At 40.6% G+C, this 27,516-nt stretch overlaps 2 protein-coding genes across 2 annotated transcripts in view; both read right to left on the bottom strand.

Annotated features, from left to right (window-relative positions):
* The window catches only part of LOC118360485 (E3 ubiquitin-protein ligase UBR4), a 178,395-nt gene extending 159,461 nt beyond the window's left edge, over positions 1–18,934 (bottom strand). The window contains 4 exon segments of the mRNA XM_052484171.1: positions 10,966–11,095; positions 14,683–14,786; positions 15,212–15,309; positions 18,771–18,934. Of these exon segments, the coding sequence (XP_052340131.1) occupies positions 10,966–11,095; positions 14,683–14,786; positions 15,212–15,309; positions 18,771–18,895 (457 nt within the window). The 5' untranslated portion in view covers positions 18,896–18,934.
* A 471-nt stretch (positions 18,935–19,405) lies between these two features.
* LOC118360644 (ER membrane protein complex subunit 1-like) overlaps positions 19,406–27,516 on the bottom strand; it is a 37,591-nt gene continuing 29,480 nt past the window's right edge. The window contains exons 21-22 of the mRNA XM_052484571.1: positions 27,262–27,391; positions 19,406–20,501 (exon numbers count right to left, since the gene is read on the bottom strand). Coding sequence (XP_052340531.1) covers positions 20,322–20,501; positions 27,262–27,391 — 310 coding nt within the window. The 3' untranslated portion in view covers positions 19,406–20,321. The remainder of the gene's footprint in view (positions 20,502–27,261; positions 27,392–27,516) is intronic.

Here is a 27,516-nt window from a genome sequence, read left to right as displayed (position 1 = left end):
TCATGTTATGGGTATGCTTCTCATCGACAGGAACTAGGGAGGGTTTTTTTTTCATTATAAAAAGGAACGTTCCTTCCGAGTGGCGCAGCGGTCTAAGACATCGTAAGGCATCACTACAGACCCGGGTTTGTTTTCAGGCTGTGTCACAACCAGCCGTGAGCAGGAGTCTAATTCCCCCTCTCTCTAATCTCTCGGAGGACCTGAGCCCTAGGACCATGCCTCAGGACTACCTGGCCTGATGACTGCTTGCGGTCCCCGGTCCACCTGGTCGTGCTGCTGCTCCAGTTTCAACTGTTCTGCCTGCGTCTATGCAAGCCTGACCTGTTCACCGGACATGCTACCTGTCCCAGACCTGCTGTTTTGAACTCTCTCTACCGCACCTGCCGTCTCGAACTCTGAATGATCGGCTATGAAAAGCCAACTGACATTTACTCAGTTGACTGCTGACCTGTTGTTGCACCCTCGACAACCACTGTGATTATTATTATCTGACCCTGCTGGTCATCTATGAACGTTTGTAACAGAACATGGCGAAGATGTTCAATCTCCACCCGGCACAGCCAGAAGAGGACTGGCCACCCCTCAGAGCCCGGTTCCTCTCTAGGTTACTTCCAAGGTTCCAGTCTTTCTAGGGAGTTTTTCCCCTAGCCATCGTGCTTCTACACCTGCATTGCTTGCTGCTTGGGGTTTTAGGCTGAGTTTCTGTACAGCACTTGTGACATCAGCTGATGTAAAAAAAAGGCTTTTTAAATACATTTGATTGATTGATTTCACTTTCAATAAATGTGCAAAACATTTTTTTGAAACATGTTCTCACTGTCATTATGGGGTATTGTGTGTAGATGGGTGAGAACAAATATATATTTAATCCATTTTGAATTCAGGCTGAAACAACAATGTGGAATAAGTGAAGGGTTTTGGATACTGAAGGCACTAACTTTCTATGCTTACCGCTGAAACTAACATCAATTCACTACCCTACTACTTATGTTTGTGATATGCAAAACATAACGCAAAATATTTTCTGTTTCAAAGACGATTGCCCCTCAAAACTTTACGTCTCTCCCTCAGGCAAAGATGTATTGCCTCAGCGAAGCGAGGGGTCCAACTCTGGACAAAAAAAGTTAAACGTTTAAAATGTAATGATATTTTGAACTCAAATGATGCCCAACGATTGGACAGAGCAGGAGCGGCGTTTAAGGATGGATTGACATTCTGTGACTGACTAATATTCCTTTTTTTTACTGTGGTATCGTTTTGGTATCGAGACACTAAACATGGTATCGTGACACCACTAGAGGACAACAGGTCTACACAGACAGGGAAAAAACACCGTCAAGCACACACAGAGATACACAACCCCGTCGCTGGGCAGGGACCAATGACCATCCATGAGGGAATGTGAAAGGCCTAAATCCCTACTGACAGAAGCAGGGGAACAAAGCTCTCTTTCTGCCAGCCCAGCACTAGTCAAATAACACTGATCCGTAGACTGATGAGGAGATGCTGTCTAGACCAATAGGCTAGAGTATGGGATAGCATCCAATAGAAGTCAAATAGAATATCTTCCAATATATAGGTCCCTATAAAAATGTATTTCCTACTTTTTCAGGCTGCCATAGAAAAATAATAATCAGGTAATTGCTAAAAATAAAAATAAAAACAAAAACATTTAATCACACATTTTTTTAAATAGGAAAACAATTTGATGTTGCAAGTCCACAACACAAAGCTTAAACCGCTTGAGGAGATCACTTTCAAGGTCTTGGGGAGGAGAAAAAAAAAAAATATATATATATATATTTTTTTTTTAATCGAAGAAATGTCGATTTTTGGGTGTCGTTACCCTTTAATACAAGTGTGCCCTTTAGCACTCGTGATGGCAGAGTTTGCTTAACAAAATGGCCACAGGATGTATGCAAATAGTCAGGGGACCATTCTACCAGGTAGGCATAGGTAGTGAAAGGGGCAGTGCAGTTAAAAATGTGATTTCCTTTAAATATATTTCCACACCAGGAGGTCAAAATATCTCCATTTTCACATTTTCAGTGTTGCCTTTGTGTAAAAAAAAAACTAATAAAATACATTCAAAAATATATGAATATAAAAAGAAAAACAGGGAATTTCAGCCTGTTCAGGCAGGATGGAACTTGCGACCCACATCATGATGTCACAATGTAATCTGATTACAATAGACCAATGACTGTTCATTTGGATAAGGGGATGGGCTCGAGACCATCCAAATCAGCCAATCAGAGCAGTGTATGAACATATGTTAATTTGTTTCCTAACGCCCGCATGGTCAGACTGAGCGACATAGTGATTTTTTTTTAAACCGTGAGCACCGCTCACACAGACAGGGCCATTCCTGTGCCATTTCAGAAAGTTGCATTTTGTTGATGTCTTGTGATTAACTTGGGAAAATGAATGCATTTTCTAACAAGTTCAATACATTTTAGAAAATTGTTGAATTCTGTTTTAAAATGTCTGGATTATACGATACCGTCTAGGTTCTCCGCAACACAGATTTGATCGGGTCCTAAATATACAGGTTCATAGACTGATAAGAGCTAGACCACAAGCGCATGGGATTAGTTTCATACTATTCAACAATAGCTAGGTTTTCATCCAATTGAAGACAGATTTTCATGAGAATATTGTAAAATAAAAAATGGCATTTTTACATGTACATTACATTTAAGTCATTTAGCAGACGCTCTTATCCAGAGCGACTTACAAATTCACACCAGTGGTCTGTTTCTACCAAATGGACTTATTGCAGATCAGAATTAGTGCATGGTGACTTGGGGCACACAAAAGCTTACGTTTTCATGTACCCGAATTGAAAATGTGATGTGATTTTAAACTATCATTTCACATATTTCAAATTTAACCACAAAAAAAATGGCACCATGTAAAACTAATAAATGATCTTGTTGGCATTTATATCATTTAAACAGAATTTTGCCGGCTAAAAACAGTGGATGAAAACGTGATTAGTTACAGGAAACTAAAACTGAGCAGCAATCAGTTATTTTATCCCCATGCTTTCAATCAGAAACTAGTCTGCCTAAGCAGTCAGCTTGCCAACCACAACGTTAACAATGTTTCAGCATCAGTCTGGGATTTACCCAGACAAAAAGGCCTTGATAAACTGGCAATTGTTTTTAGGCAATGTTGCTGGCAACAGAATAGGGTTTGAGATACTGGAGCAATGCTGAGCAAAATGGGAATGGTACATTTTAAATGAAGCATATTGTTTTTATACTTAAAACTCAATATTCCCATTTATTTACTTAATCTCCTATAGCTTGTTGCTGCCTGTTTACCGCCACATCCTGTACAGGAATGTATTATCTAACCATGAGGTCTCGCAGCTATCCTGGGCATCCACTTAACCGAATACTAGTCAAGTCAATGGCAACGCAGATATAAAGGATGACGAGATTCAGAAAACGTTTAACCTCATACATCTAAACTAGGAAGAATAAAATGGTATTCTGTCTACTGACTAGACTAGTAGCACCATAGCTGTCTAATGACTAGACTAGTAGAATAAATGGTATTCTGTCTACTGACTAGACTAGTAGAATAAATGGTATTCTGTCTACTGACTAGGCTAGTAGAGTAAATGGTATTCTGTCTACTGACTAGACTAGTAGAATAAATGGTATTCTGTCTACTGACTAGACTAGTAGAATAAATGGTATTCTGTCTACTGACTAGACTAGTAGAATAAATGGTATTCTGTCTACTGACTAGACTAGTAGAATAAATGGTATTCTGTCTACTGACTAGACTAGTAGAATAAATGGTATTCTGTCTACTGACTAGACTAGTAGAATAAATGGTATTCTGTCTACTGACTAGACTAGTAGAATAAATGGTATTCTGTCTACTGACTAGACTAGTAGAATCAATGGTATTCTGTCTACTGACTAGACTAGTAGAATAAATGGTATTCTGTCTACTGACTAGACTAGTAGAATAAATGGTATTCTGTCTACTGACTAGACTAGTAGAATAAATGGTATTCTGTCTACTGACTAGTCTAGTAGCACCATAGCCGTCTAATGACTAGACTAGTAGCACCATAGCTGTCTAATGACTAGACTAGTAGCACCATAGCTGTCTAATGACTAGACTTGTAGCACCATAGCTGTCTAATGACTAGACTAGTAGCACCATAGCTGTCTAATGACTAGACTAGTAGCACCATAGCTGTCTAATGACTAGACTAGTAGAATAAATGGTATTCATCCAGCTAAAATTTTTTTTTTTAAATCAATCTAAAAAACCAAAAACAAACTCAAATGTAAAAGCTACATGACTAGCTAGCGAATTAGCCTATGTGTCCCATTGAACTAAGCATGACCTTACATCCGTGGCTATTTTTGCCAGTTACACTGATACACAGTATGTACTAACATATCATGATATAATATTGTAGTGGAGCAACATGTGAGAAGTGAATGGTCGACATCTCACACCAACATGGGAGTTGATTTTCAGAGCATCTGGAATCCGATTCCTATTTCGCAAATAAAGCCTCCTTCACTATCACACTGCCAAACATACCCTCGTAAAACTGACCATCGTACCGATCCTTGACTTTGGCCATGTCATTTACAAAACAGCCTCCAACACTCTACTGAGCAAACTGGATGTAGTCGATCACAGTGCCATCTGTTTTGTCACCAAAGGCCCATATACCACCCACCACTACGACTTGTATGCTCTCATTAGCTGGCCCTCACTACATATTCGTCACCAAACCCACTGGCTCCAGGTCATTTATAAGTCTTTGCTAGGTAAAGCCCTGGCTTATCTCAGCTCACTGGTCACCATAGCAACGCCCATCCATAGCACACACTCCAGCAGGTATATTTCACTGGTCATCCCCAAAGCCAACACTTCTGTTGGCCGCCTTTCCTTCCAGTTCTCTGCTGCCAGTGACTGGAACGAATAGCAAACAAAATTCACTGAAGCTGGAGATTAAAATCTCCCTCTCTAACTTTAGGTATCAGCTGTCAGAGCAGCTTACAGATCACTGCACCTGTACACAGCCCATCTGTAAATAGCACACCCGACTACCTCATCCCCATATTATTACTTTTGCACCTCAGTATCTCTACTTGCACATCATCATCTGCACATCTATCACTCCAGTGTTAATTGCTAAATTGTAATTACTTCGCCACTAGGCCCTATGTATTGCCTTATACCTCCCTACATTTGCACACACTGCATACAGATTTCTCTTGTGTTATTGACTGTACTTTTGTTTGTGTAACTGTTGTTTGTGTCACACTGCTATGCTTTATCTTGGCCAGGTCGCAGATGTAAATGAGAACTTGTTCTCAACTGGCCTACCAGGTTAAAATAAAGGTGTTCTCAACTGGCCTACCAGGTTAAAATAAAGGTGTTCTCAACTGACCTACCAGGTTAAAATAAAGGTGTTCTCAACTGGCCTACCAGGTTAAAATAAAGGTGTTCTCAACTGGCCTACCAGGTTAAAATAAAGGTGTTCTCAACTGGCCTACCAGGTTAAAATAAAGGTGTTCTCAACTGGCCTACCAGGTTAAAATAAAGGTGTTCTCAACTAGCCTACCAGGTTAAATAAAGGTGTTCTCAACTGGCCTACCAGGTTAAAATAAAGGTGTTCTCAACTGGCCTACCAGGTTAAAATAAAGGTGTTCTCAACTGGCCTACCAGGTTAAAATAAAGGTGTTCTCAACTAGCCTACCTGGTTAAATAAAGGTGTTCTCAACTAGCCTACCTGGTTAAATAAAGGTGTTCTCAACTGGCCTACCTGGTTAAATAAAGGTGTTCTCAACTGGCCTACCTGGTTAAATAAAGGTGTTCTCAACTGGCCTACCAGGTTAAATAAAGGTGTTCTCAACTGGCCTACCAGGTTAAAATAAAGGTGTTCTCAACTAGCCTACCTGGTTAAATAAAGGTGTTCTCAACTGGCCTACCAGGTTAAATAAAGGTGTTCTCAACTGGCCTACCAGGTTAAAATAAAGGTGTTCTCAACTGGCCTACCAGGTTAAAATAAAGGTGTTCTCAACTGGCCTACCAGGTTAAAATAAAGGTGTTCTCAACTGGCCTACCAGGTTAAAATAAAGGTGTTCTCAACTGGCCTACCAGGTTAAATAAAGGTGTTCTCAACTGGCCTACCAGGTTAAAATAAAGGTGTTCTCAACTGGCCTACCAGGTTAAAATAAAGGTGTTCTCAACTGGCCTACCAGGTTAAATAAAGGTGTTCTCAACTGGCCAACCTGGTTAAATAAAGGTGTTCTCAACTGGCCTACCTGGTTAAATAAAGGTGTTCTCAACTGGCCTACCAGGTTAAATAAAGGTGTTCTCAACTGGCCTACCAGGTTAAAATAAAGGTGTTCTCAACTGGCCTACCAGGTTAAAATAAAGGTGTTCTCAACTGGCCTACCAGGTTAAAATAAAGGTGTTCTCAACTGGCCTACCAGGTTAAAATAAAGGTGTTCTCAACTGGCCTACCAGGTTAAAATAAAGGTGTTCTCAACTGGCCTACCAGGTTAAAATAAAGGTGTTCTCAACTGGCCTACCAGGTTAAAATAAAGGTGTTCTCAACTGGCCTACCAGGTTAAAATAAAGGTGTTCTCAACTGGCCTACCAGGTTAAAATAAAGGTGTTCTCAACTGGCCTACCAGGTTAAAATAAAGGTGAACATTAAAAAATTAAAAAGTTTCCTAAATATTTTGGAACAGCAGTCGAGGGTGGAGGGGGCGAGATCAGATAGGACCATTCCAGCCAATGAAAGAGCAGATACACTCACGTGAACAACCGGCACAACTCCAAAATATAAAAATAAAACTCTCAAAGTTGCCGGGATGTCACGTGTCCTACTTATCAGTACACTGGTAACAAGCACAGGGAAACTTCTACACGGGCAAGTAAGCCACACGGCGCAAATGAACCAGTCCGAATTCAACACTTCGACTTCCATACACAATCTCCTTGCCTGGTGAGAGGGAGAGAGGGGGGGGGGGAACACACACCCCCTACTTGGGAAAATGGATTTTGGTCCCAGTTTCGCCTCTTGTTTCACCTCTTCCTCTCTGGTGTCTCACACATTTCAGTTCATTACTACAGCTCCCACCTTGGGCCAATGAGTGTCATTTAGTATGCCGGATCTCTATGGCAAGATGCATCACTGACCCAAGATTAAATTAAAATAAAAAGACAAATCAGGCCGGTGCTGTCTTAGATGACTAACGCATGAACGGACCCCCCAAATCCATCAAGGGGATCAACTAAGCAACAAGTAGACTAGTAGCACCATAGCCGTCTACTGACTAGACTAGTAGCACCATAGCCGTCTACTGACTAGACTAGTAGCACCATAGCCGTCTACTGACTAGACTAGTAGCACCATAGCCGTCTACTGACTAGACTAGTAGCACCATAGCCGTCTACTGACTAGACTAGTAGCACCACAGCCGTCTAGTAGCACCATAGCCGTGACTAGACTAGTAGCACCATAGCCACACTAGACCGCACCATCCGTACTGACTAGACTAGTAGCACCATAGCTGACTAGACTAACCCTGCCGTTGACTAGACTAGTAGCACCATAGCTGTCTAATGACTAGACTTGTAGCACCATAGCTGTCTAATGACTAGACTAGTAGCACCATAGCCGTCTACTGACTAGACTAGTAGCACCATAGCCGTCTACTGACTAGACTAGTAGCACCATAGCTGTCTAATGACTAGACTAGTAGCACCATAGCCGTCTACTGACTAGACTAGTAGCACCATAGCTGTCTAATGACTAGACTTGTAGCACCATAGCTGTCTAATGACTAGACTTGTAGCACCATAGCCATCTACTGACTAGACTAGTAGCACCATAGCCGTCTACTGACTAGACTAGTAGCACCATAGCCGTCTACTGACTAGACTAGTAGCACCATAGCCGTCTACTGACTAGACTAGTAGCACCATAGCCGTCTACTGACTAGACTAGTAGCACCATAGCCGTCTAGTAGCACCATACTGACTAGACTAGTAGCACCATAGCTGTCTAATGACTAGACTTGTAGCACCATAGCTGTCTAATGACTAGACTAGTAGCACCATAGCCATCTACTGACTAGACTAGTAGCACCATAGCTGTCTAACCCGGTTGACTAGACAAGTAGCACCATAGCCATCTACTGACTAGACTAGTAGCACCATAGCTGTCTAACCCGGTTGACTAGACTAGTAGCACCATAGCTGTCTAACCCTGTTGACTAGACTAGTAGCACCATAGCTGTCTAACCCTGTTGACTAGACTAGTAGCACCATAGCTGTCTAACCCTGTTGACTAGACTAGTAGCACCATAGCTGACTCTAACCATGACTAATGACTATACTAGTAGCACCATAGCTGACTCAAGTAATGATCTAGACTAGTAGCACCATAGCTGTCTAATGACTAGACTAGTAGCACCATAGCTGTCTAACCCTGTTGACTAGACTAGTAGCACCATAGCTGTCTAACCCTGTTGACTAGACTAGTAGCACCATAGCCGTCTAACCCTGTTGACTAGACTAGTAGCACCATAGCTGTCTAACCCTGTTGACTAGACTAGTAGCACCATAGCTGTCTAACCCTGTTGACTAGACTAGTAGCACCATAGCCGTCTAATGACTATACTAGTAGCACCATAGCTGTCTACTGACTAGACTAGTAGCACCATAGCCGTCTACTGACTAGACTAGTAGCACCATAGCCGTCTAATGACTAGACTAGTAGCACCATAGCTGTCTAACCCGGTTGACTAGACAAGTAGCACCATAGCCATCTACTGACGAGACTAGTAGCACCATAGCTGTCTAACCCTGTTGACTAGACTAGTAGCACCATAGCTGTCTAACCCTGTTGACTAGACTAGTAGCACCATAGCCGTCTAACCCTGTTGACTAGACTAGTAGCACCATAGCTGTCTAACCCTGTTGACTAGTAGCACCATAGCCGTCTAATGACTAGACTAGTAGCACCATAGCCGTCTAATGACTAGACTAGTAGCACCATAGCTGTCTAACCCTGTTGACTAGACTAGTAGCACCATAGCTGTCTAACCCTGTTGACTAGACTAGTAGCACCATAGCTGTCTAACCCTGTTGACTAGACTAGTAGCACCATAGCCGTCTACTGACTAGACTAGTAGCACCATAGCCGTCTAATGACTATACTAGTAGCACCATAGCTGTCTACTGACTAGACTAGTAGCACCATAGCCGTCTACTGACTAGACTAGTAGCACCATAGCCGTCTACTGACTAGACTAGTAGCACCATAGCCGTCTACTGACTAGACTAGTAGCACCATAGCCGTCTACTGACTAGACTAGTAGCACCATAGCTGTCTAACCCTGTTGACTAGACTAGTAGCACCATAGCTGTCTAACCCTGTTGACTAGACTAGTAGCACCATAGCTGTCTAACCCTGTTGACTAGACTAGTAGCACCATAGCTGTCTAACCCTGTTGACTAGACTAGTAGCACCATAGCCGTCTACTGACTAGACTAGTAGCACCATAGCCGTCTACTGACTAGACTAGTAGCACCATAGCTGTCTACTGACTAGACTAGTAGCACCATAGCCGTCTACTGACTAGACTAGTAGCACCATAGCCGTCTACTGACTAGACTAGTAGCACCATAGCCGTCTACTGACTAGACTAGTAGCACCATAGCCGTCTACTGACTAGACTAGTAGCACCATAGCCGTCTACTGACTAGACTAGTAGCACCATAGCCGTCTACTGACTAGACTAGTAGCACCATAGCCGTCTGACTAGACTAGTAGCACCATAGCCGTCTACTGACTAGACTAGTAGCACCATAGCTGTCTAACCCGGTTGACTAGACAAGTAGCACCATAGCTGTCTAACCCGGTTGACTAGACAAGTAGCACCATAGCCATCTACTGACTAGACTAGTAGCACCATAGCTGTCTAACCCTGTTGACTAGACTAGTAGCACCATAGCTGTCTAACCCTGTTGACTAGACTAGTAGCACCATAGCTGTCTAACCCTGTTGACTAGACTAGTAGCACCATAGCTGTCTAACCCTGTTGACTAGACTAGTAGCACCATAGCTGTCTAACCCTGTTGACTAGACTAGTAGCACCATAGCTGTCTAACCCTGTTGACTAGACTAGTAGCACCATAGCTGTCTAACCCTGTTGACTAGACTAGTAGCACCATAGCACCTAGACTAGTAGCACCATGCTGTCTAACCCTGTTGACTAGACTAGTAGCACCATAGCTGTCTAACCCTGTTGACTAGACTAGTAGCACCATAGCTGTCTAACCCTGTTGACTAGACTAGTAGCACCATAGCCGTCTACTGACTAGACTAGTAGCACCATAGCCGTCTACTGACTAGACTAGTAGCACCATAGCCGTCTACTGACTAGACTAGTAGCACCATAGCCGTCTACTGACTAGACTAGTAGCACCATAGCCGTCTACTGACTAGACTAGTAGCACCATAGCTGTCTAACCCGGTTGACTAGACAAGTAGCACCATAGCCATCTACTGACTAGACTAGTAGCACCATAGCCAACCCGGTCTACTCTACTGACTAGACTAGTAGCACCATAGCTGTCTAACCCGGTTGACTAGACAAGTAGCACCATAGCCATCTACTGACTAGACTAGTAGCACCATAGCTGTCTAACCCGGTTGACTAGACTAGTAGCACCATAGCTGTCTAACCCTGTTGACTAGACTAGTAGCACCATAGCTGTCTAATGACTAATACTGACGGAGCCATTGGTTTGTTTACAAACTTCGTTACCCTAACAAATATAAAGGCTATATTTGACATACTCCAACAACATAGAATGATCTGACACGTACGTACCGAGTCTACATTAAACAACGTCGATACAGTGAGATAGTATCTCAGCAAAAAGCAGAGGACTCACCGTCAGAGAGTGTCTTAACGGTCTGGGGAAGTTTGGCCGACTTCATCATGGCTGTGAAGGTGATGATCTCAGTTCTGTCCAGGCGGCTGCAGCCGGTACACAACCCCTTTATTAAGAGGATCAGGTGTTTCTGAAGAGAGGGGGGGGAAGAAAATTAAAGTCTTCTTGGGATGTCACCAGGACAAAGATTTTGGCAGAGGAATTGGGTGAGTTTCAATTATTGACATAGCCTTCATAGAGCATTCATAACTGTTGACTTTCTCCATACATTTTAACATTTGTTCGAAAGTGGGATTAAAATAGATTTGTTTGTTATTTTTTTTATAAACAGAATAATCTAAAATGTCAAGGTGGAAGAAATGTCTATTTGAGTTTCTATTAATGGAATAATCAAAACACTAATATATTTATTCAACCCTCAATACATGTTAGAGTCACCTTTGGCAGTGAATACAGCTGTGAGGCTTTCTGGGTAAATCTCTATGACGTACAATATTTTCCCATTACTCTTTAAAGAAAAAAAAAAAGGGGTCAAGATCTTTCAAGTTGGTTGTTGATCCTTGCTAGACAGCCAATTGTAAGTCTTGGCAAAGTTTTTCAAGCCGATTGATGTCATAACTGTAATTAGGCCACTCAGGAACATTCAATGTCATCTTGGTAAGCAATTCCTGTGCATATTTGGCCTTGTGTTTTGGGTTATTGTGCTGCTGAAAAGGTGAATTTGTCTCCCAGTGTCTGTTGGAAAGCAGACAACCAGGTTTACCACTTGGATTTTGCCTGTGCTCTGCTCCATTACGTTTATTTTTATCCTTAATAAAAAAAACTCCCTAGTCCCTTGCATACATACAAGCATACCCATAACATGATGCAGCCACCACCATGCTTGAAAATACAGTGCATTGGGGAAGTATTCAGAAAACATCCCTATTCCCACGTTGTTACGTTACAGCTTCATTCTCAAATTAATTTAAAAAACATTTTCCACAATCTACACCCAATACCTCATAATGACAAAGCGAGAACAGGTTTTTAGATTTTTTTTTGCTAATTTATGAAAGCAGACCCTTGCTATGATACTCGAGATTGAGCACCGGCGCATCCTGTTTCCATTGATCATCCTTAAGATGTTTTACAACTTGATTGGAGTCCACCTGTGATAAATTCAATTGATTGGACATAATTTAGAAAAGCACACCTGTCTATATAAAAAGGTCTCACAGTTGACAGTGTATGTCAGAGCAAAAACCAAGCCATGAGGTAGAAGGAATTGTCCGTAGAGACCCGAGACAGGATTGTTCCGAGGCACAGATCTGGGGAAGGGTACCAAAAAAAATGTCTGGAGCATTGAAGGTCCCCAAGAACACAGTGGCCTTCATCATTCTTAAATAGAAGAATTTTGGAACCACCAAGACCCTTCCTAGAGCTAGCCGCTTGGCCAAACCGAGCAATCGGGGGAGAAGGGCCTTGGTCAGGGAGGTGACCGAGAACCCAATGGTCACTAACAGAGCTCCAGAGTTCCTCTGTGGAGATGGGAGAACCTTCCAGAAGGACAACCATCTCTGCAGCACTACACTCTGTAAAAGGAACATGACAGCCTGCTTGAAGTTTGTCAAAAGGCACCTTTAAGGACTCTCAGGCCATGAGAAACAAGATTCTCTGGTCTGATGAAACCAAGATTGAACTATTTGGCTTGAATGCCAAGCGTCACATCTGGAGGAAACCTGGCACCATCCCTACGGTGAAGCATGGTGGTGGCAGCATCATGCTGTGGAGATGTTTTGCAACAGCAGAGACTGGGAGACTAGTCAGGAACACAGGAAATGTGAATGGAGCAAAGTACAAAGAGATCCTAGATGAAAACCTGCTCCAGAGCACTCAGGACAAAGACCCTAATCACACAGTCAAGACAATGTAGGAGTGGCCTCAGCACAAGTCTCCGAATGACCTTGAGTGGCCCAGCCAGAGCCAAGACTTGAACCCGATCGAACATCTCTGGAGAGACCTGAAAATAACCCTAGTGGTTAGAGCGTTGGACTAGTAACCGGAAGGTTGCAAGTTCAAATCCCCGAGCTGACAAGGGACAAATGTGTCGTTCTGCCCCAGAACAGGCAGTTTACCCACTGTTCCTAGGCCATCAATGAAAATAAGAATTTGTTCTTAACTGCCTAGTTAAATAAAAGGTCAAATACAAATAAATAAGTGTGCATCGACACTCCCCAACCAACCTGACAGAACTTGAGAGGATCTGCAGAGCAGAATGGGTGAAACTCCCCAAATACAGGTGTGCCAAGCTTGTAGCGTCATACCCAAGAAGACTCAAGGCTGTAATCGCTGCCAAAGGTGCTTCAACAATGTACTGAGTAAAGGGTCTGAATATTTATGTAAAGTGAGTATACATACAGTGTTTCCATCTGCAAACATTTCTAAAAACTTGCGTTCGCTTTGTCGTTATGTGATAGCACGTAGATTGATGAGGGGAAAAAATAATTTAATCTTATTTTAGAATAAGGCTGTAACAAAATATGTTGGAAAAGTCTGAATACTTTCCGAACACACTGTGTGTGTGTGTGTGTGTGTGTGGGGGGGGCGGCAGGGTCGCCTAGTGGTTAGAGAGTTGGGACTAGGAACCGGAAGGTTGCAAGTTCAAACCCCCGAGCTGACAAGGTACTAATCTGTCGTTCTGCCCCTGAACAGGCAGTTAACCCACTGTTCCTAGGCCGTCATTGAAAATAAGAATTTGTTCTTAACTGACTTGCCTGGTTAAATAAAGGTAAAATTTAAAATAAAAAAAAGATACATTTATTGTTTTAGAAACACTACAAAGCATGCTCATCCGTTATTGTGTTTTAAATGGTTAAATTTCAAACAAAAATATTGTCAAATAATATTATTCTGGACTCAGAATTGTATCTGCTTGACATAGTTGCTGTTGGACCAAAAAGTACATTTTAGGCCCTAGTATTGATCCACCATCCAAAGTGTAATTAATAACTTCACCATGCTCAAAGGGATATTCAATGTCTGCTTTAAAAAATTAAATATACCAATAGGTGCCCTTCTTTGCGAGGCATTGAAAAACCTCCCTGGTCTTTGTGGTTGAATCTGTTTGAAATTCACTGCTTCGACTGAGGGACCTTACAGATATTTGCATGTGAGGTGTACAGAGATGGTAGTCATTCAACCATCATGTTAAAACCCTATTATTGCACACAGAGTGAGTCCATGCAACTTATGTGACTTGATAAGCACATTTTTACTCTGAATATTTATTGGACTGGAGACATTTTCAGGTTTAAATTTATGAATTTCTAAACATGTCAAAAACCCTAAATTACCCTTTTTGACATGATGGGTTATCGTATGTAGATCAGTGACACAATCTCAATCTCTAATTAATTTTAAATTCAGGCTGTAACAACAAAACTTGGAAAAAGTCAAGGGGTGTGAATATTTTGAAGGCACTGAATGGAGGAATTACAGACTAAAATCAGGAAAATGTACATCCCTGTTGCCTGTCTGTAGAAAAACACACTGGATAAAATACACAGGGCAGGTGTAGATAAATGCAATGCAGGACGGATAGCCTGCCTGATCCCAGATCTGTTCGCGCGGTCGTCCCTAAACTCTGGTGTGACAATGACTATAAGGAGGCGGGAAAAACAGCACAAACAGATCCGGGATCAGACTTGAGGGACAACGAGGATGTACTTCTCTCACCTGTGAGACTGCGCATGCTTCGTCAGGGTTCTCCAGCCGCAGCAGTGAGAACTCAATCAATACTTTACAGGCTGCTGCTACTGACAGCAACTGGTTTCTGGGGACTAGAGGTGGAGAGAACAGAGGCGGAAAAGGACGGACATGAGCTGCCTCATGATCAAATGGACAAAACCCTGTGCACTAAAGATTAGTATATAATTGTAATGTACATTTATATATTTTACCTTTAAATAGGAAATAAGACTACTGTAACTAGGCGAAGAGAAGCAGAGAGAGACAACATGCATGTGTGGCCTTCTAATTACTCATTTGCAAATACAATTATTATTTATTTTGACAATTTATTTAGCTATAAACAAGCAAACAGAATTAGCCTACTGTATCCGTGTTACTATCAAAAAAAAATTCCCCCTCTACTCCCAAAAAATACAAAATAAGACATTTACAAAGAAGTAGTAGTTTTTTTTTTTAAATGGTAGATATTGAGGAAGTAGTTACAACGGGTAGTTATTGGGTCGTTGGAACATACTTTGTCCACAGACTGTGGTGATGTAATGAGCGGAGAGCGCCACGAAGGACGAGTAGAATGGCTCATACTGTTTATCATGGTGTAGGATCTCAGATTCACTGCAATGACATGGGAAATGAGGGAGGGAGTCATTTACAAAATACATAATAAATTAATTACAAAACTACAGTTCAAGACAAGTAGAGAGAGAGAGATAGATATATATATATATCTATCTATCTATACACACACACATATGCTATGTCATGAACAAATGCAGAACACACATAGGTCAGCCAATGAGTAGCCTTAAAAACAGAAGGAAAACTCCTCCCCCAAATGTATGCATTACCATTTAGAATAATTATTATTTTTTTGTTTTTTTTAGTTAAATAGGCATTATCATTCAAATTATTACATCGTAAAATATGTCTGAATAATGTGGGCATTATTGCCTGACTAAATAGACAGTATGTTCCTGATAGAAACACACGAATTAAGTCTGTCCGTGTAGCTTATCAGTCTCTGCATCTGAGAGGTTGAAGAGTTGAATTATTCTATCATGTTTTAAAAATGAGAAAACTACCAAAAAAAATGGAACACTTTATGTGGAAAACCAAGTTGAAGACAACTAAATATGATCTTGCTCATAATCAATTGTTTAGCATAACTTCAATTACTTTTCAAATACCAAAAAAGCCTAGAGAAAAATATCTGATTTTCAAGATAGGCAATTCAGTCATCATGGAATAGCCTATAGCAAATATTCAACAAAGACTTTAAAAACGTTTTAAATAGCCGGGTTGCATACCCATTCTTGCCTTAGCATTTACTGGTTGATATAACTTGGATAAGCAGTAGTGGCAGGCAAGATGTTCCATCTTCAGTAAACTGCTCCAAGCAACAACCAGCTGTTTGAGAGCTGCAAACTCTCTACCCGACAGATTATCTATAGGCTGCTCGTGTGATAAATAAAAATATACATAACGAACAAACAGCTTCAGGAATCTTTTTTATTTTTTTAATAAATCAATTATATAGTCGAGATGAAAAACAGCATTATTACAATAAAAAAAACATTTCACTGGGACATTGATGACTGGGATGATTGACTGGCCTGGAGAGCTTCCAAAAGCTCCAAGACAGCAGGCGACCCTGCATGTCAAGCCCTGAGAACCTATTTTTCTAGGACAGTACATGTTGTGGTTTAGAGTCTTGGGGGGGGACCACCAAACAAAGGTCAAACTGATTCACATATCTGTTTGTATTTTGTTGTTGCTGGAGTACAATGTTTTTATAGCTTCAAATTTGGTTCAAAAGTATCATGTCGTGGACTGTCTGTCAGTCCATGCATCCAGAGATCTGTATGAAATTGAGTGGTTATATTTCTGGAGAAATGGTCTGGAGACCCTTAGCTGAGTTGAAGTGGCAGAGCTGCTGTTGTACATACACAACATGATCAAAAGTATGTGGACACCTGCTCATCCAACATCTCATTCCAAAATCATGGGTATTAATATGGAGTTGGTCACCCCCTTTTGCTGCTATAACAGTCTCCACTCTTCTGGGAAGGCTTTCCGCTAGATGTTGGAACATTGCTGCCATAACAGCCTCCACTCTTCTGGGGAGGCTTTCCGCTAGATGTTGGAACATTGCTGCAGGGGATGTGCTTCCATTCAGCCGCAAGAGCATCAGTGACGTTGGGCGATTAGGCCTGGCTCGCAGTCGGCGTTCCAATTCACCCAAAAGTGTTCGATGGGGTTGAGGTCAGGGCTCTGTGCTGGCCAGTCAAGTTCTTCCACAGCGATCAACAAACCATTTATGTATGGACCTCACTTTGTGCAAGGGGGCATTGTCATGCTTAAACAAGAAAGGGCCTTGCCCAAATTGTTGCCACAAAGTTGGAAGCACAGAATCATCTAGATTGTCATTGTATGTTGTAGCGTTAAGATTTCCCTACACTGGAAATAAGGGGCCTAGACCGAACTATGAAAAACAGCCCCAGACATTAAACCTCCACCAAAATTTACAGTTAGCACTATGCATTCGGGCAGGTAGCATTCTCCTGGCATCCGCCAAACCCGGGTTTGTCTGTTGGACTGCCAGACGGTGAAGACGTTATTCAATGGCGGCGGCCATGGAAACCTATTTCATGAAGCTCCCGACTAAAAGTTATTGTGCTGAAGTTGCTCCCAGAGGCTGTTTGGTGCGAGGTCATACGATGTTTTACTCACTGGAGGCGGGACCTTTCTGTGAGCTTGTGTTGTTGCTTCTCGACATTTCCACTTCACAATAACAGCACACACCATTGACCTGGGAAGCTCTAGCAGGGCAGAAATTTGACTGACTCACTTGGTGGAAAAATGGCATCTTATGTCGTGCCAAGTTTAAAGTCACTGAGCTCTTCAGTAAGGCCGTTCTACTGCCAATGTTTGTCTATGGAGATTGCATGGCCGTGTGCTCGATTTTATACACCTGCCAGCAAAGTACATCTGATTCAACTCACCAAAGACTTGACGATTAGTTGAATCAGTTCGGCTAGTGTTGGGCTAGAACAAATATGTGCAACATCAGCCCCACCACTTCAGCTCAGGGAGTTGGCCAGAGAAATAACCACTCACATTCAGACATCCTGAAATGATGACACTAATTTGAAGCTATAAAAACATCGTCCTCAAATGACAACAAAGCACACAACCTTGCTAGACCTATCATTATTTGGGTTATAATACGGTCGAGATAGCTTACAAATGCCTTAGTTTAGTGCCACTATAATTCTTCAAAAATCAATGGGTAATCAATAACTGAAACGACCGTTGATTTAACGGCAAGAAATGTCCCAGATTGTGTAAGTTATCTGTTGAAAGCCCGTTGTGCTCACGTTACCCAACTCGAACGGATCGGGGAGAGCAAAGTCAAACGTTGATCTTGAATACTTAGCCAACGTTAGCTAACTTACTTAACTAGCTAGCCACACATCAAATGACATTTGAAGCGATCACGTCAACAGCTGTCCACTCGTGATGTTGACATAAATATAACTATTATCTAAAACATTCAAGAACAACAAAATGGCATCAGCAACATAAACAAATTTAACCTCAAGTTTTAAAAAAAGAACCACAGGCTAAGCTTTCGATTTCGATTCTTCTGAGGCTAGAAATGCTGGCTAGCTCATTAGCTGTGGCTAACTAAAGCCTCAATTTAACAAGCTAGCTAAGTGACAATGTTCGGGCTTTAAAACGGGCTGTAATTATCATGCAAAATATGACAAAATGCGCTTCAGAATGTATGGTTTTACAATAATGTTTTACTTCAACGTAAGCTGCAGTATATAAATGTCAGGGATATTTTACCTAGCTAGCTAACATTGCTAGCATGTAACGCTACGCACCCTATTCGGCCTGATGATGAAGCAGATTCCTTCTGGGCATAGCTACTGTAGCTAGCAAGCTATGCTAACACCTATGCAATCCAGCTGAGTGAAGAAGCTAACCAAGTTAGCATGCTAGCTAGCTGTTATATACACCTCTTTCTTGTCAACGGAGCAGTGCAATTCGCAAACAGGCACGATGTTTACCTGTTTATTATTGATCCTATAAGCTGAGGTAGCTCTTTCGTTTCAAAGGCTGTGTACGAAGCTGATAAAAGCGGCCGTACATCAGCAGCCCAGTCCGGTTCTCCATCTCCTCCACTCGACGCCATCTTGAGATTCCGTGTTAGACAACCGAGCGATTCTTTTTCCAACAACCTCCCTTGAAAAGGAAACGAGGTCCTCACTAGTTATCACAGCCACAAAGTCATAACCCCCGCCCATTTCTTCAATTTCTCTTATCAGATTTAGATTTTAAACCATACCCCTAACCTAAAACCTTACGACACTACAAAACGTATGCCTAACTCTTAACCTTAAATTTAGACCAAAAAAGACAAATAGTTGTTTTCATTCATTTTTACTATATTCAAATTTGATTTTGTGGCAACTAATGGAAACCAAAGAAAGGGGATACAAAATAAGAAGTGTTGAAATAAATATTATAAATCTAAGAAGCACTTTAAGGGCTATAATAAACTACTACATTCATACTAGTAAGGTAAATTATGTACATAGGTGTAGAAAAGATAGAGACAAGTATAGAAAACAGTTGCCATTAGAGCACAACCAAAGATCATTGGTAGGCTTACTCTGTAAACAGCTGAAAATGGATAACAGACTTTCATAAATAGTCATATTCATTTTATTGAGGGTATCAGCGTTTTGGTGAAAATGTGTGTTGCACAAGCAGAGTTGTTCTCCCCAATAGGAAAAATGAATACTCTGGAGTGTCATAATATTCAAATGTTTTTAAGACATAAATATACTGTACATAAACTATAATTTACACAAAAGCCATGAGGGGGGGGTATTAAGTTCAGATAAATCATGTGAATACAAAAAGCTTCCAGCGCATCAAAGAAAGAGCAACAGTGATAGCCTCAGAGGCAGTCGATCCCAAAGACAAACACCTCAGTCCACCCACAACCCCACAGTTCCTTCAAACAAAACAAGAACAACAAAACCATCATGACCAACATTTAAAAATTTAAAAAAAGATCTAAGGAAACCATTCAAAACCCAATTAAAACAGTGAAATCATTTCTACCACATTTAGTCATCTTAAATTAGGCCTAATCTTTATAGACTATTTCCTAATAATTCACAGCTAAACAACATTTCAGAGCTTCAGTATGAAGAACACTTGCTCTGAGATGCATCAAGTAACCACGCACTGTTCTTCGTTGTGGTGAAAGAACAATATCATTTCATATCGTGTGATCATGAAAATCACTTTACATTAGGCTATCCTTTAGTTAAGGGAGATTATAAAGGATTTATCAGTAGTTTAGTTAATGGCGTGTTATTAGCAATGACATAACTACTCTTAAAAGGCTAAAAAAAGACAGGAAAATCGAAATGAAACTCTTCCTTGAAAAAGAAAGATGGCCGCCCCCCGCCCCCATCAAATGACTCATTGGGATGATTTTATGCCGATATTGTCAAATCGCTTCAGCTCGTCCACCTCCATCGTCCGGGTTCATCCACGCAGCAATGGGGAAGGGGTCAGAGTTGAAAGGTGAGAAGTTGACTCTTTTACCGCCAGGCTCGGTTGAGCAGTTTGACCTGTGCCAGACGTTTACTAATCATGGTGGCGAAGAACAGCGCGAACAGAACACTGCTGATCAGGATGTAGTCGTAGTCATCTTTCAGCACGTCGAACTGCTTGGAGGGGTACACCCTGGTTTGGTAGATGTCAAGACCATACGCAACCACCTGTGGAACAAAACATATCCATGTTAAATATTCAGTATTTGATCTGCATTATAGTTGTATCTTCAGTTAATCTGTATCGTCAGTGTACCGCGTCTTGGAAATGCAGCAAGAAGTCCAGACTTTTAATTTGTTATTTTATTTAACCAGGTAGGCTAGTTGAGAACAAGTTCTCATTTGCAACTGCGACCTGGCCAAGTTAAAGCAGAGCAGTGTGAACAGACAACACAGAATTACACATGGAGTAAACAATAAACAAGTCAATAACACAGTAGAGAAAAAAATAAAGTCTATATACATTGTGTGCAAAAGGCATGAGGAGGTAGGCGAATAATTACAATTTAGCAGATTAACACTAGAGTGATAAATGATCAGATGGTCATGTACAGGTAGAGATACTGGTAGTGATAAATGATCAGATGGTCATGTACAGGTAGAGATACTGATAGTGATAAATGATCAGATGGTCATGTACAGGTAGAGATACTGATAGTGATAAATGATCAGATGGTCATGTACAGGTAGAGATACTGGTAGTGATAAATGATCAGATGATCATGTACAGGTAGAGATACTGATAGTGATAAATGATCAGATGGTCATGTACAGGTAGAGATACTAGAGTGATAAATGATCAGATGGTCATGTACAGGTAGAGATACTAGAGTGATAAATGATCAGATGGTCATGTACAGGTAGAGATACTGGTAGTGATAAATGATCAGATGGTCATGTACAGGTAGAGATACTGATAGTGATAAATGATCAGATGGTCATGTACAGGTAGAGATACTGATAGTGATAAATGATCAGATGGTCATGTACAGGTAGAGATACTGATAGTGATAAATGATCAGATGGTCATGTACAGGTAGAGATACTGGTAGTGATAAATGATCAGATGGTCATGTACAGGTAGAGATACTAGAGTGATAAATGATCAGATGGTCATGTACAGGTAGAGATACTGGTAGTGATAAATGATCAGATGGTCATCTGCAGGTAGAGATACTGGTGTGATAAATGATCAGATGATCATGTACAGGTAGAGATACTGGTAGTGATAAATGATCAGATGGTCATCTGCAGGTAGAGATACTAGAGTGATAAATGATCAGATGGTCATGTACAGGTAGAGATACTGGTAGTGATAAATGATCAGATGGTCATGTACAGGTAGAGATACTAGAGTGATAAATGATCAGATGGTCATGTACAGGTAGAGATACTGGTAGTGATAAATGATCAGATGGTCATGTACAGGTAGAGATACTGGTAGTGATAAATGATCAGATGATCATGTACAGGTAGAGATACTGGTAGTGATAAATGATCAGATGGTCATGTACAGGTAGAGATACTGATAGTGATAAATGATCAGATGGTCATGTACAGGTAGAGATACTGGTAGTGATAAATGATCAGATGGTCATGTACAGGTAGAGATACTGATAGTGATAAATGATCAGATGGTCATGTACAGGTAGAGATACTGGTAGTGATAAATGATCAGATGGTCATGTACAGGTAGAGATACTGATAGTGATAAATGATCAGATGGTCATGTACAGGTAGAGATACTGATAGTGATAAATGATCAGATGGTCATGTACAGGTAGAGATACTGGTAGTGATAAATGATCAGATGGTCATGTACAGGTAGAGATACTAGAGTGATAAATGATCAGATGGTCATGTACAGGTAGAGATACTGATAGTGATAAATGATCAGATGGTCATGTACAGGTAGAGATACTAGAGTGGTAAATGATCAGATGGTCATGTACAGGTAGAGATACTAGAGTGATAAATGATCAGATGGTCATGTACAGGTAGAGATACTAGAGTGATAAATGATCAGATGGTCATGTACAGGTAGAGATACTGGTAGTGATAAATGATCAGATGGTCATGTACAGGTAGAGATACTGATGTGATAAATGATCAGATGGTCATGTACAGGTAGAGATACTAGAGTGATAAATGATCAGATGGTCATGTACAGGTAGAGATACTGGTAGTGATAAATGATCAGATGGTCATGTACAGGTAGAGATACTGATAGTGATAAATGATCAGATGGTCATGTACAGGTAGAGATACTGATAGTGATAAATGATCAGATGGTCATGTACAGGTAGAGATACTAGAGTGATAAATGATCAGATGGTCATGTACAGGTAGAGATACTGATAGTGATAAATGATCAGATGGTCATGTACAGGTAGAGATACTGATAGTGATAAATGATCAGATGGTCATGTACAGGTAGAGATACTGATGTGATAAATGATCAGATGGTCATGTGCAGGTAGAGATACTGATAGTGATAAATGATCAGATGGTCATGTACAGGTAGAGATACTGGTAGTGATAAATGATCAGATGGTCATGTACAGGTAGAGATACTAGAGTGATAAATGATCAGATGGTCATGTACAGGTAGAGATACTGATAGTGATAAATGATCAGATGGTCATGTACAGGTAGAGATACTAGAGTGATAAATGATCAGATGGTCATGTACAGGTAGAGATACTGATGTGATAAATGATCAGATGGTCATGTACAGGTAGAGATACTGGTAGTGATAAATGATCAGATGGTCATGTACAGGTAGAGATACTGATAGTGATAAATGATCAGATGGTCATGTACAGGTAGAGATACTAGAGTGATAAATGATCAGATGGTCATGTACAGGTAGAGATACTGATAGTGATAAATGATCAGATGGTCATGTACAGGTAGAGATACTAGAGTGATAAATGATCAGATGGTCATGTGCAGGTAGAGATACTGGTAGTGATAAATGATCAGATGGTCACATGTGCAGGTAGAGATACTGATAGTGATAAATGATCAGATGGTCATGTACAGGTAGAGATACTAGAGTGATAAATGATCAGATGGTCATGTACAGGTAGAGATACTAGAGTGATAAATGATCAGATGGTCATGTGCAGGTAGAGATACTGATAGTGATAAATGATCAGATGGTCATGTACAGGTAGAGATACTGGTAGTGATAAATGATCAGATGGTCATGTGCAGGTAGAGATACTGGTAGTGATAAATGATCAGATGGTCATGTACAGGTAGAGATACTAGAGTGATAAATGATCAGATGGTCATGTACAGGTAGAGATACTAGAGTGATAAATGATCAGATGGTCATGTACAGGTAGAGATACTGATAGTGATAAATGATCAGATGGTCATGTACAGGTAGAGATACTAGAGTGATAAATGATCAGATGATCATGTGCAGGTAGAGATACTGGTAGTGATAAATGATCAGATGGTCATGTACAGGTAGAGATACTGGTAGTGATAAATGATCAGATGGTCATGTACAGGTAGAGATACTGATAGTGATAAATGATCAGATGGTCATGTACAGGTAGAGATACTGATAGTGATAAATGATCAGATGGTCATGTACAGGTAGAGATACTGATAGTGGTAAATGATCAGATGGTCATGTACAGGTAGAGATACTGATAGTGATAAATGATCAGATGGTCATGTACAGGTAGAGATACTGGTAGTGATAAATGATCAGATGGTCATGTACAGGTAGAGATACTGATAGTGATAAATGATCAGATGGTCATGTACAGGTAGAGATACTGATAGTGATAAATGATCAGATGGTCATGTACAGGTAGAGATACTGGTAGTGATAAATGATCAGATGGTCATGTACAGGTAGAGATACTAGAGTGATAAATGATCAGATGGTCATGTACAGGTAGAGATACTGATAGTGATAAATGATCAGATGGTCATGTACAGGTAGAGATACTGGTAGTGATAAATGATCAGATGGTCATGTACAGGTAGAGATACTGATAGTGATAAATGATCAGATGGTCATGTACAGGTAGAGATACTGATAGTGATAAATGATCAGATGGTCATGTACAGGTAGAGATACTGATAGTGATAAATGATCAGATGGTCATGTACAGGTAGAGATACTGGTAGTGATAAATGATCAGATGGTCATGTACAGGTAGAGATACTGGTAGTGATAAATGATCAGATGGTCATGTACAGGTAGAGATACTAGAGTGATAAATGATCAGATGGTCATGTACAGGTAGAGATACTGATAGTGATAAATGATCAGATGGTCATGTACAGGTAGAGATACTGATAGTGATAAATGATCAGATGGTCATGTACAGGTAGAGATACTGGTAGTGATAAATGATCAGATGGTCATGTACAGGTAGAGATACTGATAGTGATAAATGATCAGATGGTCATGTACAGGTAGAGATACTGGTAGTGATAAATGATCAGATGGTCATGTACAGGTAGAGATACTAGAGTGATAAATTATCAGATGGTCATGTGCAGGTAGAGATACTGGTAGTGATAAATGATCAGATGGTCATGTACAGGTAGAGATACTGGTAGTGATAAATGATCAGATGGTCATGTACAGGTAGAGATACTGGTAGTGATAAATGATCAGATGGTCATGTACAGGTAGAGATACTGGTAGTGATAAATGATCAGATGGTCATGTACAGGTAGAGATACTGGTAGTGATAAATTATCAGATGGTCATGTACAGGTAGAGATACTAGAGTGATAAATGATCAGATGGTCATGTACAGGTAGAGATACTAGAGTGATAAATGATCAGATGGTCATGTACAGGTAGAGATACTGGTAGTGATAAATGATCAGATGGTCATGTACAGGTAGAGATACTGGTAGTGATAAATGATCAGATGGTCATGTACAGGTAGAGATAATAGAGTGATAAATGATCAGATGGTCATGTACAGGTAGAGATACTGGTAGTGATAAATGATCAGATGGTCATGTACAGGTAGAGATACTAGAGTGATAAATGATCAGATGGTCATGTACAGGTAGAGATACTGGTAGTGATAAATGATCAGATGGTCATGTACAGGTAGAGATACTGATAGTGATAAATGATCAGATGGTCATGTACAGGTAGAGATACTGATGTGATAAATGATCAGATGGTCATGTACAGGTAGAGATACTGGTAGTGATAAATGATCAGATGGTCATGTACAGGTAGAGATACTGGTAGTGATAAATGATCAGATGGTCATGTACAGGTAGAGATAATAGAGTGATAAATGATCAGATGGTCATGTACAGGTAGAGATACTGGTAGTGATAAATGATCAGATGGTCATGTACAGGTAGAGATACTGGTAGTGATAAATGATCAGATGATCATGTACAGGTAGAGATACTGGTAGTGATAAATGATCAGATGGTCATGTACAGGTAGAGATACTGGTAGTGATAAATGATCAGATGATCATGTACAGGTAGAGATACTGGTAGTGATAAATGATCAGATGGTCATGTACAGGTAGAGATACTGGTAGTGATAAATGATCAGATGATCATGTACAGGTAGAGATACTGGTAGTGATAAATGATCAGATGGTCATGTACAGGTAGAGATACTGGTAGTGATAAATGATCAGATGGTCATGTACAGGTAGAGATACTGGTAGTGATAAATGATCAGATGGTCATGTACAGGTAGAGATACTGATGTGATAAATGATCAGATGGTCATGTACAGGTAGAGATACTGGTAGTGATAAATGATCAGATGGTCACATGTGCAGGTAGAGATACTGGTAGTGATAAATGATCAGATGATCATGTACAGGTAGAGATAATGGTAGTGATAAATGATCAGATGGTCATGTACAGGTAGAGATACTGGTAGTGATAAATGATCAGATGGTCATGTACAGGTAGAGATACTGGTAGTGATAAATGATCAGATGGTCATGTACAGGTAGAGATACTGATAGTGATAAATGATCAGATGATCATGTACAGGTAGAGATAATGGTAGTGATAAATGATCAGATGGTCATGTACAGGTAGAGATACTGGTAGTGATAAATGATCAGATGGTCATGTTCAGGTAGAGATACTGGTAGTGATAAATGATCAGATGGTCATGTACAGGTAGAGATACTGATAGTGATAAATGATCAGATGGTCATGTACAGGTAGAGATACTGATAGTGATAAATGATCAGATGGTCATGTACAGGTAGAGATACTGATAGTGATAAATGATCAGATGGTCACATGTGCAGGTAGAGATACTGATAGTGATAAATGATCAGATGGTCATGTACAGGTAGAGATACTGATAGTGAATACAGGTACAGGTGAATACAGGTGAATACAGGTAGTGAACAGGTGTGATAAAGATACATTGCTGATAGTGTAATAGACCAGTGGTTCCCAAAACTATGTTGTTGCTGTTTGTTTTTTTTAACTCACTTCCATCATTGGGGAACATCCCGCGCAAAACCTTAACTTTAAAACAAAATCAAATGGCTTTAAAAAAAAAAATGTAAAACCTTGCTAGCTGATAGTAGCCGATCTAGACATTTCTGAGAAGTTATAACAATAGCTCTCTAAGGTCTGCAATGATTGACATGATAAGTGTTCAATCAAGTACAGTCTTAATTGAATGAACAGAGATAGAATGCAATATGTCATTTTGTTAAATAGTTTGGAGTATGGCCTCATCTTCGAGGATTGCTCCCCGGAGCTAGATGCTGATGACGAATAGCCATTTGCTGGGCAGCTGGCATCGAAACCTCCTTCTACAATTAAAACTTTCAAAAGTAAGTTGAAAGCCCGACTGAGTTCCTTAAAAAAAATAAAACGCTGCGCCCAGCACACCCAACAGTTTGGGAACCACTGTAATGGACCATAGACTCACCAGACATGTGGACTCCAGGCCAGAGGGGGCAGTGTAGATTCCTTTCACTCTCGCTACGGTCTGATTGTAGTTGATGAACCACTCTGTGCGGATGGGCATCTCTGGGGCGTAGGGTATAAGGTTCTCCTCACTGGAAATAAATGATAAGCCAATTCTTACTTTCATATAGTGACAAGGAACCAATATTCCTCTCTTAAAAAAGGTCAGATAACGTCAACAACAGGGTTCTGTTCATTAGGGCACACAAAACGTTTT

The sequence above is a fragment of the Oncorhynchus keta genome, chromosome 28, assembly GCF_023373465.1.
Source record: "Oncorhynchus keta strain PuntledgeMale-10-30-2019 chromosome 28, Oket_V2, whole genome shotgun sequence".
Taxonomy (NCBI): domain Eukaryota; kingdom Metazoa; phylum Chordata; class Actinopteri; order Salmoniformes; family Salmonidae; genus Oncorhynchus; species Oncorhynchus keta.
The sequence above is the reverse complement of the archived record's forward strand: the minus strand, read 5'-3'. Positions and strand labels throughout refer to the sequence as shown.